Source organism: Sander lucioperca, chromosome 18, assembly GCF_008315115.2.
Source record: "Sander lucioperca isolate FBNREF2018 chromosome 18, SLUC_FBN_1.2, whole genome shotgun sequence".
Taxonomy (NCBI): Eukaryota; Metazoa; Chordata; class Actinopteri; order Perciformes; family Percidae; genus Sander; species Sander lucioperca.
In genome coordinates, this window is record NC_050190.1 from 31,264,745 (window position 1) to 31,282,913 (window position 18,169).

Consider the following 18,169-nt stretch of genomic DNA (forward strand, 5'->3'; position numbering starts at 1 on the left):
TCCACCAAAACAAGTTCCTTCCAGAGGCTATTTTGCAGAGGCACCGTGGCTCTGCCCGGTGCTTAGTGCTGCCCATGACGATTGTGATTGGTTTAAAGAAATGCCAATAAACCAGAGGACGTTTTTCTCCCATCCCAGAATACTGTGTGGACTAGCCAGACTCGGCAGCGCTGTGGAGGAAGGTCTGGTAATGCGAGACTAACCGGTAACTAACCTCTGTTTGAGTTGCTTCTTGTTGTCTTCAATGGTCAGAAGGTCCTCATGGTCCCTTATGAAGGTCTTAAAGGCCTCTTGTTTTCCCATGGACAGCTGTGGACCTGAGAGAAAAAGATCCAGCCCTAAGACGTATGTCATATTTTACAGTTCATATCACCAGGTCCATGCTCAAAACATTTGCTAAACCTTAAAAACCTAAACCTACCAAACAACGTACCATCCTTACAAGACTGCATGATTGTCATGCTATTGAAACCAACAATGGAAGTTGTGTCAGGTCCTGCTGTGCAGATTTGAACATTGAGACCTGAGCTGTACGTGTTCCCACATCCACAGGTACTCAACTCCAATCTGGCAGCCAGATGTGAGCTTGAGCCCCACCGATATAGTTAACCTCCCACTTATTACTAATTACAAACTGAAGGACTATTAGCCTGCCATTCACTGTTTAAAGAGAACATAAACACAAATATAAACAGCAATTCTGAGCATGTCAGCATTACATGGCGGATGCCCCCCCCCCACCTAACTTTGGCAACTTGCCACATGAAAGGAATCTACATAATATAGGGCATAACATCCTGCCGATTGTTGATTTTTAATTTATAGGCTTGTAATATTATATAATGAGCATTTTTCTTTAAGTGCTATACATCGGTTTCAAATACTTTTACCAAAAGAATAAACCAAAACATAACGGTTCACACTGACTACCCAAAGTGTGTACCTTCGAACATCAGATCTGATTGAAAATCACTATATTCCTTGCTGGAATTACTGTGACATATTGCAGGCCACAAGGCTAAGGCAAAGATATTGGGCATTTTCTTATTCAATGATCTTTGACCAGGTCAATACAGTACCTAATGCTCTACAGGTAACCTTTGACTAAGTGCACAGGAGTGTGAGGGGATCTGTGGAAACTCTAATAAAATGTCAAAGGATAAAAGAATTAGTGTTATCCCATTCAAAATTATCAACCAATTTTACTGGACACCTTCTCGACTTGACAGCTAGTCTTAAGGACTCAGTGGAGTGCTGGAGGTGTCAGGCCCCAGACTCAGAGGGACAAATATATCGAAAAAAGGGGGAATATATATATATATATATATATATATATATATATATATATATATATATATATATATTTGTTTAAGTTTGGGTTAAACGTCTTATTTTATTCATTTTGTTTAATTTCTTTAAGTATATCTTTTTTAACTGATTGTTTTCTTTGTCTTTTGTAAAGCTACCTTGGTTATTCATGTTTTTTTCAAATCGTAAAGAAAAAGAAAATGACTATTCACATTGTGTGAAAAAGTGAATGGAAAAAAATGACATTATACCAAATGTGTCAGGCAACACTGGGCTCCTCTGCTATGTGGCTTCAATAATAACATTTTAAAGGACAACAACATTTCACACTGCTCTATACCCTCTAAAAAATGAGTATAGACCTTTTTCACAGCATATATTTTGACATGTCATATTGAGCAGGAAAAGCACAGGTGTAACTAATTACATTACAGTAATAATGATGGCCTATTTCCATCAAGTGTCCAATTCCAGTGAGTCATGGCCAGAAGTGGCTCACCTACAGTAAAAGGAAGTCATTATTAATGTTGCTGATTATTATTAATAACACCTGTGCTGTTCCTTCTATGTGAAAATGCCTGCTGTTAAAAAGCCAACAAGGCCTATTTACTCCCAAAGGAGACCAAAATGATATGTAGACACTGAATCATGTTGGCAGGTAATTATCAAGAACTGCCACTTGAAGGATACCATAATCAGTCTGTGTTGTCATTGTCACTTTTCACATACTCAAAAACATGCTTTGTGGTGATACATAAACTACAAAAAGTTTGACTGTGTATTCTAGTTCCTCTTAAGCGATTCAACCGCAGGTACATCTGCCAATCTATCAAAGCTCTCTCTCAACCTGACAAATTTACAGTAACAAGGTCTGTATTTCCAACTAACGTGAAAAGAAATGTTTTCCTTGTGAGTACTGTAAGACTGCACTGTATTGTGTATGACCTAATCTTATAATAGAACACAAACAAGCATTATTTTGCAAGACTTCCATGGCAAACCCAATGCTTCACAAGGATTTCCAACTCACCCTTGTTAAAATGTGTGGATCTTTGTGACAAAGCTGTTCTAACCAAAGACATACACAGGACAGTAACTCATGTGGGATTAATTGTAGGACAGTGAGACATTTTGTTTCTTTATTTTTGGAAAGTCTTGATTGAAACCAGCAGGCATCTCACAGTCATACAGTATGTTGAAAGAGCCAACCTCAACAAATCAGTTTAAGGGTTTTCTTGAGGGAAATGCACTCCATTCGACTCTTGTAAAAAGCAACATTCCAGGAATATCTAAGCGTGATATGACATCATAATGTGTTGTACCAGAATAATTTGTGGGCTAATGAGATCACATGGACCATAGGCCAACTTTCCCAATTCTTCTTTTCCGTGCTTCAAGTGCTGACAAACCACAGAGGTTTTTACAGGGGTGGAATGTGTTGTGACTATTATTGCTGTTTCAACAAATTTTTAGAAATGAAATACCAGCATAGTGAAGTATGACTGTACAGTTCCTTCAATATATAAAAGGAAACAAATCTCTGACAGCAACTGTTATATGTTTGTAGAAAAAAAAACAGTGTGCTTGATAGAAAAACAACATTTTTGGTACATTGTGTGTTCCTACTGTGTCCTCCTGCAGGGGATAGTAGTTTTTGACTCACTGAGGTGTCCTATTGTCTTAGGCTTCTGCTTTGATGACAGAAAAGTGTGGAGGGCCTGGAAGAATCATCAGTGTCTCATTACATGCTAGCAGGATTTACAGTAAGATATAATTCTCCCTGTAAGTCCCAAGTCCCACTTTCTGTGACCTTAATACGAGTCATCACCAGCCTGAATTACAACAGAAACACCTTGTCCATCCATTAGAGAACATTTTACACCATAAGAGCACAAGAAGAAGACACGGTACATCTGTACCTGAATAAGAATAAATTAACTTCAGAAAAACACAGCGGCATCTCAGAGTAGTCCAGTTTGCAATTTCAGTGCACATAGTAGAAATCTTGTTCTTCGAGGAACCCAAAAGACAGTGGTCGTCAGAAGGAAAGAAAATAAAACTTCCTAATTTCCATGTTTTATTCTATGCTGGCAAAGCTAAGAGCCCAGTACAGAAGAGTACATTATGGAAAGAGTCGATTATATGCCATTCAATCAGCATGGTTTCCATGGAAAGGTCATCATCATTACATTTACAGTTAATCTTCAGGGGACAGTAATTACCCTCGCCGTAACCATAGAGGCTGTTGGTTACAGCACCAGAACCCAGAACCCTCAGATTAAGCCTAAATTAAAACATACATAAACATTCAGTGACCCATCGAGCATGAGGAAAGTATAAGTGCAGTGCATTTGTTTTGAATTAGGACAGAGTAAAGAACAATGATCTAATGTGCATATAGTTTGGTTATGAGTCTCCAAAGTGGGCCATGGGAAATAGACACTCCAGATGTGAAGCATACGATGTATAACAGTGCACTGTATAAAACTACTGTCAATTGTGTGTATTTATAATTTTTTGCCCTGTCTGTGTATTTAAAAAGGAATTCAATATGGAACAATATAATGACCTCCTGCAAAAACATTTGAGATTTGTAGATTTACCTAGTTCTTTAAGAAATCCCTGACACCAGGTGTGCTCCAGGATTCCACATTAGGAAAGTCAGAAATACTAAAGTGTGAGAGGTGTCCTCTCTGATCCTTCTGGAACTGCTCAATGTGTTCTTAAAGCGTTTGCTTCCCAAAGTGCAGAGTCTTTCTGGACAACATTAAGCTTCCCCTGCTGGTTAACAGCTGATGGAGTCGGTTCTGCTCTAAGCGTTGGTTGCAAACAGAGCAGAAAGAGACAGAAATTTCTCATGAAGTGTGAGAAAAGTGGATGCACATTCCAGAGTGGACATGTAACTGCTAGCAAGGGACTGCAGGATCATGGGATTTTGGGGAGGGTAGCAACTTTTCCACAACCAAATGGACAGTAATATACAGCACCAATATTTTTGGCAAAAGTACCTAATTTAGTCATTGTATAGTCTGCTTGTAACAGTGATGTAATCAGCTAACACAATCGCAGTTCATGACTCCGATGCAATGTTGAAATTAGTCAAGCTGATTATCTTGCATTTTTCCCAAGAACCGACACACACACACGACACAAATTATCATTCCAAAGTGTTTGTTTTACATTTTCGTAGGTGGGAAATGAGAAGATTCACACTTAAACACAACAAATGTGCAACAAAAAGCAAATGTGAGCACCCTCGAGTGATTCACTCACTTCGCGGGTCAATGAGTCAGGATGTGTAAAAGTGGTATACTGGCACCCTTTCAAGCGTTAAAATGAAGAGAAGTGTATTTAGTCTTAAACAGAAACACAGGAGAAAGATCCATTACAGTTCCAGCCTGTTTCCTAATACATTGTAGGCCAATGGAAAACATGTCTGCTAAAGATTTTGACATTACTGTGGAGAAGTTAAAACTACAGAAACCTAACTGATGACACTCCAGACTATGGCAATGCCATTCAGAATGATAACTTTTCAGCTTATGGATTTCAATATCTCCCATTGTGGAAAACTTTAGACCCTGAGTGGTGTGTGGTTGTAAAGCAGCAGATGCCACACAGCCACAGTCCAACCCAATGGAAGTGGAACCCATGGAGCTCATCACGTCCAGGTGAAAGCGAATCCTCTGGTGGGATGACCCAAATGATCATGCACGCTCCGTATTAGATAACATACAATTCTGAGAGACTAATTCATATGGCACATCATTTATCAGTGGTTTTATAAACCACAGCTGTACAGCCATCCATCACAGTGCTCCTCATTGTCCCTTCGATGAATAACTGATTCGCTTACTACTTCTGACTGGACCAAGTTTGTTTTTTAATAGGCTCTTCTTTCAGAGACCCTGTTTGCAATTACCTCTTTGCTGGCCTTATTACCCCACTGGGCACCATTACACATAAATGTCGAAAAGGATGAGGGAGCTGTGGTTAGCATAGACAGGAGCGCAGCCTCAGTGTGATGAGTTGCTGGCTCATACCCCAGTGCCCGATGGCTATGACCAAGCTCATTATAAGGGCTCAGCTTTATCATCACACTTAAGGCTCCACTTAACCAAAATTAAACAGGAAAAGCCAAATAAATGCCGCCACTGGCTAGGTAACATATCTCAAAGCTTGATTGGCCTGACTTTCAGAAACCTCCACATCCCTGTTACATTTAAACCAAGTTCATGTCTAAAAAGGTTACAAGTAGACTGAAAATCCAAGAGGAGTTGCAGTCTGAAGTCTCTGCTACTTAGGGCTCTTGCACACTGGCTGCGTGGCGTGAGCGTGTCAGCCGTGCCGAAAACGCATGCATGCTAGAAATAGAACCAACGCCTATTTTTCACGCGACACGCAAGCGTGTTGGATGCGTTTCCAGGCAAAATAGAATACGAAAAAATGTTTATATGTCATTTTGACATAAATGCAGATATAAAGGTCATTTAAAAACATCGTAAATATCCTCCAGCATGTTTACCTAAATGAGATATATCCTTGTATTAGAATAATAAAAAAAAAATAAAAATAAGAAGAATCAGGCAAGACGTTTTCTTAAATGTAGTGGATCCAGGTTTGTTATCCCGGTCCGGTCTGATTAGTGTCTCTTGTGTTTACATTGCAGCATTCTTGGCCACTGGTCTCTGCTTCGGGTTCCAGTAAGTACTGTACAGTAGGTTTTCAACTCATCAGCTTTTCATCAGCAACAAATTACAGGTTTAATATACTATACTGTCTAATGTTGCTGACAAGTTTACACTGGGCCACTTGAATGATCTCTAAAAGGAAACTACTAATTACATGCAATCCCAGTGATGACATTGTTTAGAAATAAGGGAGCTCTGGGATGTCAGACTCTTACTCTATGCAGACTCAAAATCCAGAAATCAAGGATTTGTCATGCCCCACAGACACACTGAAAATCAGCATGACCACAAAGAGCTGCCCACATTCCAATCGAGAGAGATCACCTGTCTGTACTCTTAGCGCCTAATTTATTACCAAGTCTCTGCTGGGTCAGAGACTGACTGTCATGTTAAATGGAGTCAGTGAAAATGTGTTGAATGTATTCAGTCCTGATACTTTCGACCCATTCTTACTATTAGTAGCAGTGAGCAGCCACAGTGTAGCGCTGAGGACCAACTCCATTTCTTAGGAGTATCTGAGGACACCCACACAAACACAGAGAGAACATACCCTTTACACAGAAAGGCCATAGTTTGCCCGGTAGGGTTCAAACCTACAACATTCTTGCTGTGAGATGACAATGAAAACCACAGAGCCACCATGCTGCTAAAGTAGTGCATAAATCATAAAGGGTTGGTTCACCCAAATTACAAACAATAACAACAAACAAAACATTAAATAAAAGAAAGTATTCAACCAAGACTGTGAGATATCTGTCTCTGAGAATTATGACACCACAGCAATACAATAAAGAGTGCAATGTTATTTGTGGAGCTTACAGCAGGGAAAAAGACATCTAAAACATTCTATTTTTCCAGAGACAGTGTCCCGGTTACTCTTGATAGCCCACATCACTGTGGACAGCTTTCAGTAGAATTGGGATGGAGGCAATGCCACCCAGGGAAATAAAAGACTATCTACATGGCTACATTCCAGTAGTTGTAAGTTAAAGGAAATGTTTTTTTTTTTTTTTTTATAATTTGGTTGAATCAACACTTTAAAGGAGAACTCCGGGCAATTTTTACGTTAATCTTGATCGCTATAAATTTATGAGTACTGTTGATAGCAAAAAAAAAACGAACAGAATCTGTCCTAGCAAACTGGAGTTGTTGCAGCTAATGCCCATAGTTCCCCATTAGCTAAAACAGCAATTTTGGGGGCATATTCTAAAGAGTGCCTTTGTGCCTCTTAACAGACACAAAATGCAATTATAATGTCTGCGCAACATGAACAGGGCTCTTATGTGACAACAAGATGCATTTTCAACTCAGACATCCTGCCGCTAGCTCGTCCTGCTAGCTGCTGTCCGGAAGTGTTCTCTTAATACATCCATGGTTCAGCGGCTTCTGTGGTAATAATCACGCATCAGTTCCATGTGTATTTGTAGCTCATCTATTGTGTGTGACATCGATCTGGCATTGGTGAGTAGGAGTCTTGGCAGTGGCGATTTGTGTGGTCGTTTCCTTAGCCGGGTTAGCAGGCCCGACCGGCGTCCTTGCTTCTCCTTCCTCCCCGCCTTCCTCGCCTGCTGCGGCCGACAACAATACAACGAGCGCCCGCTGGTCTGGTGGATGTCCTCCAGAGGACAGGTCATGCATAAATTTATAGCGATCAAGATTAACGTAAAAATTGCCCGGAGTTCTCCTTTAATGCCGTGCCCGCATTATATGACCATCCATTGCTAGGTTAAGCTAATAATGCTTTCTGGAGAGGTCTTGAGCCACGAAGACTGGCTCCTCCCACTGCAATGGGGGATTGGCCTCACCTGCTGAGTTCTGGTCTCACTATCCCTCTGGGCAGGCTGGTGCCGTACTGGCACCAAACTTGGTTTTTTGTCAAGTTGAACCCTTGTTTATGTTAAAGGAGAATTCTGGTCAATTTCAACACGTAGCTCTGTTGTTTGTAAATTTGGAGTGCTGTCAGTAGCAAGAAAAACAAAAACAATCGGTGCTGCCTACACTGTGTTATCCTCCTGCTAGCATTAGCACCCAACAGGCTTAAAGGAACACGGCGACTTATTGGGACTTTAGCTTATTCACTGTAACCCCCAGAGTAAGACAAGTCGATACATACCCTTCTCATCTCTGTGCGTGTTGTAACGCTGTCTGACGGTTCCACTGGTAGCTTAGCCTAGCACAGAACGTGCAGGTAACTGGTTCCAACTAGCCTACTGCTCCGAATAAGTGACAAAATAACGCCAACATGTTCCTATTTACATGTTGTGATTTGTAGAGTCACAGCGTGTACGAAAAACAACGTAACATGAGACACAGCCATCTTTTAACCGTAAACAAACTGGGAACTATATTCTCAGAAAGGCGAAGCTCTGCTACTTCTGCTACTTAGGCGGAGTGATTTGCTTTGCAGCAAGCCTTTCTGAGAATATAGTTCCCGGTTTGTTTACGGTTAGAAGATGGCTGTGTCTCATGTTACATTGTTTTTTGTACACGCTATGACTCTACAAATCACAACATGTAAATAGGAACATGTTGGCGTTATTTTGTCACTTATTCGGAGCAGTAGGCTGGTTGGAACCAGTTACCTGCAGGTTCTGTGCTAGGCTAAGCTACCGGTGGAACCGTCAGACAGAGTTACAACACACACGGACATGAGAAGGGTATGTATCGACTTGTCTTACTCTGGGGGTTACGGTGAATAAGCTAAAGTCCCAATAAGTCGCTGTGTTCCTTTAAACAGGGCAAGTTTTAAACTTGTTTTTAGCCCCTTAACATGTTCAAAATGTCATTAAAAGTGTCTACCCATGTGAAGTGATTCCTTCCGAGTGAACACAGTGAATCTGACTGTAGTAGATGTGAAAGAAATGCATGAATGTTCAGCTAATTCAGCCCTGTTTAGTTCTGGTGTTGAGACGGCAGTTAAGAGTGCTTAGGGACCGTCTACAAACTACAACACAGAAAAGAGATACAACAAAAATATGTAGGCTATTAATTTAATGATTAAATAAGGTAGTGTCTCCAAACTTACCTCAATTATAACTTGTCTTCTGTTAGTTGTACTACAGCACTTACTTTAAAAAAATAAGCATATGCCTATTTTTGAAAATATGTTTGTATCTCTTTTTGTAGTTTGTAGACGGTCCCGAAGCACTCCTTGCAGTATCAACACTGGAACTAAACAGAGCTGAATTAGCAGAACTTTTATGCATTTCTGTCACATCTACTACAGTCAGATTCACTGTGTTCACTCGGAAGGAATCACTTCACATGGGTAGGCACTTTTAATGACATTTTGAACATGTTAAGAGGCTAAATACAATTTTAAAACTTGCCCTGTTTAAGCCTGTTGGGCGCTAATGCTAGCAGGAGGATAACACGGTGTAGGCAGCACCGATTGTTTTCATTTTTCCTCACTACTGACAGCACTCCAAATTTAAAAACAACAGAGCTATGTGTTGAAATCGACCGGAATTCTCTTTTAAGCGTGAGCATTTACACTTCCATAGCATCTACCGCCCACAATACACTACTGATTACTGACGTCAGACACAGTAGTTTACTTTAGTTTAGTTGTCTTTATTTAACTCGTTGTGCAGACCTCCCTTCTTTGTTATGCTCCTAAAGGAGCTGGGCGTTAACAATGCAAATAGCAGCACCATGTGTTCGAACTATGTCACGGTTCATTTTGGACCCCGTTTTGTTACACCCTTTCCGTATCACACCCCATCAGGAGGCTGCAAACATGATCTTAAATCTTTACAACACTAAATGTAAATATTTGCTTTGTAAAGACAAGCGAAAAAATAAATAAAGCTCCTTAAATACCTCTTTTCATGTACTGTATAGCCCGTCCTTCGTGGTCCGAGATGGTGTTCGTGCTTCCTTCCCTCAACAGTGGCATTGTCGATACCTTCGAGGCACTCTGGGAGGCAATGCTCTGGCCACTGGTGATGTCAGCAAGCTGAGCAGCAGCATCCTGGGCCCTTTTTTTCTCCTTCTTCAACATTTTAACAAGGATACCTGTAGGCACTGAGTTAAGGGCTCAAATTGTCTTTCCTTTGGAAAAAAGAACGGGATGGAAAAAGAGATCTTTCACACAAACGCACCAATTTTAACTAATGTTGAGTGACAAATATACATGCAGACTTCTTTGAGGATACGGGTAGACAGTTTATCCAAATTTTCAAAACAAAGTTGAATGACTGAGTTGACAATATACAGTAAAAGGGAAGCATCCATAGTGATTTTCTAAAGGCAGTGGGCTTCATTGTAGGCTTTTAATATTGGCAGAGGGCTGACATGTGCTCAGCGACTTACCTTCCAGGCTAGGGAAGATGTCATGGTCTGGGATGAATCAGCGGAGAGAAGAGGAGCCAGCGAGGCTGCACACACTCCACCAACATTCCACGACATCTTCTCCCACTGATGAGATTGTACTATGTATGCGTTTGTCTACTTGAATCCAGGTGTAGATGTGTCTGTACGTCTGGCTGTGCATGTGTGAGTGGCTGCATGAGGAGGCTGAAAGGCAAGAATTGCCGCTTAGATCCTGTTCACATTTTTATTGCCATGACACGTTTCACTTCTCCATATGCAATGTCTCTATGCATTAGGAAAATTTACTGTAATCGTTTCCTCTGTTCCATGTACTGTTTGCTTCCAACTCCATTGTTATAGTATTACTGTATTCGATCAACTGCCTCCTGCTCAAACTGCTTTCAGCTGGCCTCAAATATACAGTATGTTTTTAAATAATAAACGCACACAGCAGAGCACCGATTCGTTCTGCACTTTCAAATGTGATTATCAAATTGATGCCTGGTTGCTATGCTTCGTGACTTGTGGAGCTACTTTTACTGTATAACGGTACACTGCTGTTTCCACAACTGGTGAGAAAGGAAGAGACGGTGCTAGCAGAGGCAATTGTTTTGCAATCAGAAGTGCTGACAGAGGGAAAACTGTAATTGTATGAACTAAAAGTGCGTGGGAAAACTGTTTCAAGAAAAACGTGATCACGCCAATTTACAGAAAGTTGCCAAGATTGCTTTTAAGATGTCAACAGAAAGCAAGAAATCAAAGCTTGTCATGGGTTAGCAGGTATCGGGGAAAAGCTTAGCTAAAGTTATTCTATAAGAATTATGCTTATGAAAAAAAGCCTGTTTAATCTTTTGTTTTGATCCCTTACATTACCTACACAAATAAAACATTTTAGTCTCATAAAATATTCATTCAGCTCCTACCCTGTCTGCCTGGTTTTCCACTATAGATGGAAGTGTGCTTGATGGCCTAATCACAACCCATAATTTAGAGACAACACATTAGTCTGTTCTTCAAGCATGGTCCTATCATGAGATTAGCAGACATCTACTTGTGGCCAGACTGAAACTGTGGTGGTCAGCAGATAATTTGGGATGTTCAAAGAATGTCATTATTTTGGATGATGAATGGACGTAGTTTTGAAGGAGCCGGAGACGTTAATTTATATTCCTGTCAGCCAATACAAAAGGGATGTCAGTGGGAACGATAACACGAAGGAACCAAGTCTCCAGTTACAGTTTCCAATGAAACCAGCCATGCACTCCTCTTAAAACTGCCAAACTCTAAACCCGACACAGTTCCAAATGACCTATAGAAGCCAAGTTTTACAGAGAAATGTGACTGTTTCTGTGGGTCCTATGTCATTGTTTCATACAAGTCATTACTTCAGACTGTTGTTCACCAGGTTTTTCCATTATTGAGATCTCTGGCATCTGATATCTTCATTTATGCTGAACACTACCATAGACTTCTAGTATAGGATGAAAATTTCTCTTGGGGGTTGCACGTTAGATCTGTGGGCTGCTTCACATGCCATGCACTCAAAATGTGGTCAAACTCAGCTCATGATGTGCATTCCATCTCTCCTTCTCATCTTTCTTGTCACTCTCTATTATACTGTCCAATAAAGCAGACATCACAGGAAATAAAGAAAATGCCTTTAAACTTACCACAGCTAGCAAAGGTGCAGTGCCAATCTCAGTGGTGCCACAAATTGCTCCAATTTCAATGTACCATGCAAAAAAATCTTTTAAGATTCTAGATTATAATCACAGTAGTAGAGGAAGGTTTGAGCATTATGGGTGTTTCAAAAAAACAACTATTAGACTGAAGCCACCAATAGCAAATCCTAATAAGCTGTTATTTTCTAGTAAAAATAATCTCAACCTATTGAATTTAGATAAAGTTTGATAAAGATCCACACTGCTAATATTGTCTTTCTGCTTTCAAAAGCTACAGTATAATGAAGCGATTAGATTTTCTTTGCACCTTTAAAAGATGCACAATACACTATAAAGTTAGAAATAATCCTTGCATCCAAGTGTTGAGGAGCATAATAAAAACAAAAACAATTTGCAATTCTGTGATGCTGCCTGTGTTGACACTTGTCCATCTCCACTAGAGTGCGGATCGGGCCGCATTTTTCTGTGCAGAGAGCACTAACCGAACCCGGCCCGAGCCCATCAGGCATTAAGATATTTATGTCCGGGCCCGACCCGAGCCCGACAGTTAAAATAAAAAAAATGTTCTCATACTAATGACACATTGTGTGGAAAGCCCGCTTTTATTAAGCAACTGTAGGAAGGCATTCGGAAATGTCAACAGATGAGCACATCAGCGCACACGGGGCAACAAGCGCACGTTAACACAGGCGCGCACCTACATAATAAGCTTTTTTAAATTTAATTTTCAGTGTCTTATGATGTGACCGAGCCCGACCCGAACATCATTTCTAAATATCCATCCTCTAATCTCCATCACTGGGAATACTCAGACATATGTGGCATATTTTATAGTCTCAACTCAAACACATTAAATCCTACTAAAATTGGTGACAGGGTGCATGAAGACCTGAACTAAATGAAAAATGAGAGATTAGGTCAATGAAGCCCCAAAAAACTGCTCCTGTAAATCCTTCAAAAGTATATGCTCTATATTATTTCAAAGACAAATGACCATAATTGGGGTTTGGATGTAAAAACAGATCAGAGTCTCAGGGTCAGTTACTTTTACAATGTGCAGTGCAAAGAGATAACTAACATTTTCTCAGCCCTAACCTGCCTCAGATCACTTAAATACAAGTTAATTTAGTTCTAATCAGTTTAATCGAAGACCAGGCGAACATATCCAATCTGCAAAAGCACTGATTTAGGTAATTTCATTCAATCAGCAAACATTTGCATATGCTAAAACAGTATGCAGCTGGCAGCAAACCTAAACTCTTGGCTGCATCTCTGTTTGACAACTTTAAATTATGTATGTTGCTTTATGGGCACAGAGTTCTGGATGAGCTACACACAGCTGACGCACAAAGTCACAATTAAGTGACAGGAACCAGCAGGTAATGATAATTACATATCAAGCTTGATGAGTCCATGTTTCATCATACCCAGGAGTATACAAATACAACTTTTAAACTGCAATGTCCAAAATGCCAAAACGTGTTGAAATGTCAGGATAAAATTCCCTTTTCAAAAGTGAATTCAATATACTTGATTGTTTTTTCAGTCAGCACTGAAGCAGAACCCAAAGCAAGGTTCTTATACCTGCTGTCCCTATTTTTTCACCAATAAAGCCACAAATGTCAACCTGCTGGTGGCACTGGATAAAAAGTCAGGGGATCACCAAAGTCATTTGGTGATCCCCAGGGCATCCCCTCAAAGGCATCGTCTGGGACAAACGTCTGTGCCCATCCTTCAGGTAAATGTCCACATATTTTACTGGCTAACCAAAGTCCCTAGAGCCATGCTACTAGTGTGGCTAAAATAAGAAACTAAACATCACTAGCCCAGTACATAATCTACTACAGCCCAGAGATACCCAGAGATTTGTTTTCAGCAGAGGTAGAGAAACCTGTAGAGTCTTTGAGCAATAAATTGTACAGCATTATTTTTGAATGAGTGGAATTTGGAGCACTAATGTCTTAATGTAACAAATCATACGGAACAATGGTCAGAGTTGTTAAGGGAATCCAGGAAACTCTTTCCAATGCAATGTGAGATAACGTCTATGTCTCTATAACTGTTGCAATTATGATTTAGTATCTTTTTTATAAATGCATCTAACAGCATGTGAGCCAAGAGAAAATAAACCTGAAAGTGTTGTCATTTTCTGTAGATTGCTAGCACAGGTTTACAAAAAAACTCGCAAGTACAGCTTCAAGACACACTTTAGAGACTTGACTGTACAACAACATTTTTACCACAGTGACAACATTTGGGAAATTCTGACTGCTACCTGGCATTTCTACGTGGCTTTACAAATGTGTGTGCAATGTTGCTTTTTAAATTAAGCAGTGTTTGTTAGTTCTCCTTGTTGCTCTATCATCATGTTAGTGGTGGATGTGTCATACCTCTAGCAGAGTAAACTAAGCATTACCAGGTGCCCCACTAACATGCAGAGTCAACCATGCATGGGAACACACATGGACAGTGGGTAGAGATACAACCTTTTGTTTTACAGGGGCCATAATTAACCCTGGGAGGACTCAGCGTCAGTCTGGGAACAGTAAGCCTGTAGCACAGGAACTGATGGCTCCCAGTAACTGTTTTAGCAGAGAAGTGGGAGGGACATTTATATAGACATGGAAAGCACGGTGATTAGCTAGCGGATACAAGCTTAAGTTATAGAAATGGTCTGAATTTAAATAGCTATTAGGGCTCTGGCTGGAAATGATGTCACCCCTACCGGGTTGAAACCCAAACTATAGCGTTACATGCTGCAGACAGACCACCCTGACTGAGGGGTTGACAGTTTAGGCTACTGCGTATATACAAACTTCACAGTGAAAGAACATGAGGACAATATGGTCGGTAGTGCGTGTGCATTACTGGTCCAAATATGTGCTTTCAGACACGCACAATACTAATTTTGGCAATTACATTTGCATTGTGTGAAAACCAGTGTATGACATTTTGAGAGGGAAAATATACAAAAAAGAGAGGATTTCACATTACACACACTTGGTCCAAGAAATACTATGGTGAAATAATATTCTATTTATTTTGGAGAGCTGAGGTTTTTGTGGCTAAGTAATCAAGCAGGCATCTCAATTTTCCGACTAATGTGCTGTGATCTAATGACAAGCAAGAGGAGTTGAGGAAAGAATAATCCCATAAAGCTATTAGAAATATCATATTCAAATGCAAATACAATAATTATGATTTATGGTAATTATGATTAACTGCAGTCATTAGATGAAGATATATCTGAACATACACACTAAAACAACATTTCATGTGTATTTTGGGGCACTGGTGATGAATGCAGGACTACTTTCATTTCATAATTGATGTGCGTGGAGAAGCACTGTAATCCAACCATGCAATAACACAGGCAGATTTACTTTAGGATAAATACCCTTCTCCTAATGAAGATTTGACTATCAACAGTAAGTGATTATACTGTGAGGCTGGACGCAGACACAAAGAGTTGAAACCGACTCTACTCAATTTATTTTTGCTGATTTTTCCCCATTGTCTATCAATTTGGAATGCAAATTCCCGAAATGCACTAGGGAGAGTATAGACTGCAGTGTGCTTCCCTTTTGATACTTGCAGTTGCCAGCTGCCTCTTTTAAACTTTTACCTTTCATCACTTTCATGCCATCCCCTTTTGTTCCACCCTACAGTGTGCAGGCACCCCCACCAACCAGAGTCACAGGTGACAACATGACAAGGACTCTCACCGTCTTACATTTGCACAAACAAGCCTAAGGTACTGCGACAGGGAATCAAACCCTAGGGTCTCTCTGGTAGTGGACAGGAACTTTACACCTGAACCACTGCCCAACCAGCATTGCACTATGTTGTGCACCATACACTACAGTAGCAATAAGGGATATCTGAACCAACCCAGAACAGGTATAGCAAATCAATGCTTAACTGAAAGTAGTTAAAGCTGTCCTGGAAACAATGTAGTGCCACACTGCATGCTCAGTCTTAGTAAGCATAGCAGGATGAAAAACTGAGACAGCATAATGCATCCAGTATAATAGTTGGGGATTCTAGCATTATCTTAGACGTGCATTGTTAAAACGAGCACTTCTAATATTAAGTATGTACACCTAACAGATGTGTTTATGGGAATGTTAAAACTATAGAAATAGAATGAGAGTAGACTGGACATTGAACTCTGTCATTTAATTAGTTCAACAGAAAATGGTGATTGTTGTTAGTTGTTATGGTGACAACACATGTCAGTAAAGTGTCTCACACTCACTAGTTTTATCATTTAAAGGTCCAATGTGTGGGAATTTCTCCCATCTAGCGTTGAGATCATGTATTGCAATCAACTCTCTCGCGCCACGCAGTTCAAAGTACGTATTACAGCTACGGTAGCCTTCACGCTTCAAAAAGCCGGTCTCTTGCTCTTTTCAATCTCCTTTTTCTTTTTCTGGGCGAAGAAGAAGACTCCTGTTCCTGAACTTTGGATTTTGAATACGTGTGGTCCTCCATGTTTCCTTCTTCAAACTTGCTGGGACCGGGAAGTTTATCATGTGACAGCAAAAATGCGAAAGGCGGAGCAGTATGTCCTGTATGTCCCTTAGCAGCTAACGTATTTCAAGATGGCGCATGAATATGGAGCGTCTACCCCAGTTCATGCGAATGCAAATGTAAAATTTCAAGCCAAGAAGAATACTTGGAATTTTGATAATGAACAACTAAACGGACATAGTGCACAAAAGACGCCTCTCCATGCTACGCACTACTCCACTGCTGTTTGTTGCAACACCTAACTTCAGTGAGTCCGCGACTTGCTGTAAATCGGTTTATACTAGGGCTGCAACTAACGATTATTTTCATAGTCGATTAATTTGTCGATTATTTTCTCAATTAATTGATTAGTTGTTTGATCTATAAAAATGTCAAAACATGGTGAAAAATGTGGATCAGTGTTTCCCAAAGCCTAAGAGGACGTCCTCAAATATCTTGTTTTGTCCAAAACTCAAAGATATTTCAGTTTACTGTCACAAAGGAGAGAAGAAACTAGAAGATATTCACATTTAACAAGCTGGAATCAGAGAAATCTTATTTTTTTTTAATAAAAAAATGACTCAAACGATTAATCGATTATCAAAATAGTTGGCGACTAATTTAATAGTTGACAACTAATCGATTCATCGATTCATCGTTGCACCTCTAGTTTATACGGAAGTTTGTGCAGGAGTTAGCCTGCTTCAACGGTCACAGTTCTTTGCAATGGCAAAGGTACACATCAAAATGGCTACCACTCTGACCATCCTGCTATGTTGGTTTGAATGGGAATGTCCGTTCTACCCTCATTCTATTTCTATGGTTCAAACATATATGCTATTTATCAAAAGTAATGTAATTTCTGTGGCAGAAATCTCCTGTTAGACAAACGGTAAGTGAGCAAATTTTCCCAGACTACAAGATGTTTTATAGCCTTGTTATCATATTTTTAACAACTAACAATTAACAGATTTATTGTTTTTGTTAGACAAGTTATCTACAAACCATAGAAGAAAACCTAAGATGGCTGCACCGGGTCAAAGGATACTTATCTCATTATCACGTTGCGCCATCATCTCCTTTAATCTGGTCATTTCTACGGCAGAGTGGTTGCTGTCTTGAATTACCGCTTCCCTCACTGTTGCTGCTGGTGACGCTTGCCCATCACTGTGCCTATTTCCTCCACCTTGCTTGTTCATGATCATTTTCTGTAAAAACAAGATTGTTGACCTTTAATGGTAGTTAAGAGAATGGCTATTTTTTTCTTTAATATTACATACTCTGGTTGTTAAGAACTGAATTAATTCATTCAGGGGGTTTCCATGACCTGAAATATTTTTTTTAGGTAAATAAACGTCTACAGGAAAAGTTACACTAAAGTTAAGTTACACACTATCTACTACACTTGGGTTTGCAGTATACTTATATATACTGTTTACAGTTATACATAAACAACCATCTAATGCCATGAATGAAAACAAGCTGGAAAATACATTGTGGAATCGATGATGATGATGATGATGATGATGATGATGATGATGATGATGATGATGATGATGATGATGATGATCATCAATTTTATTTCGGTCAACATGGAACAAAGAATAGGCTGAAGCCAAGGCTTATTTTTGCCTATCCTATCCCATGATCCCTATAGAATCA

General features: G+C 39.9%; 1 protein-coding gene across 4 annotated transcripts in view; it reads right to left on the bottom strand.

The window, feature by feature from the left end:
* Positions 1-18,169, bottom strand: part of kif6 (kinesin family member 6) — a 67,774-nt gene that overhangs the window by 19,189 nt on the left and 30,416 nt on the right. For all 4 annotated transcript variants that reach the window (XR_004108809.2, XM_031321409.2, XM_031321408.2 and 1 more), the window contains exons 12-14: positions 17,556-17,715; positions 9,822-10,016; positions 215-317 (exon numbers count right to left, since the gene is read on the bottom strand). Coding sequence is in view for 3 of the 4 variants with exons in the window: in XM_031321409.2 (XP_031177269.1) it covers positions 215-317; positions 9,822-10,016; positions 17,556-17,715 (458 nt within the window). In the remaining variant the exon portion in view is untranslated. The remainder of the gene's footprint in view (positions 1-214; positions 318-9,821; positions 10,017-17,555; positions 17,716-18,169) is intronic.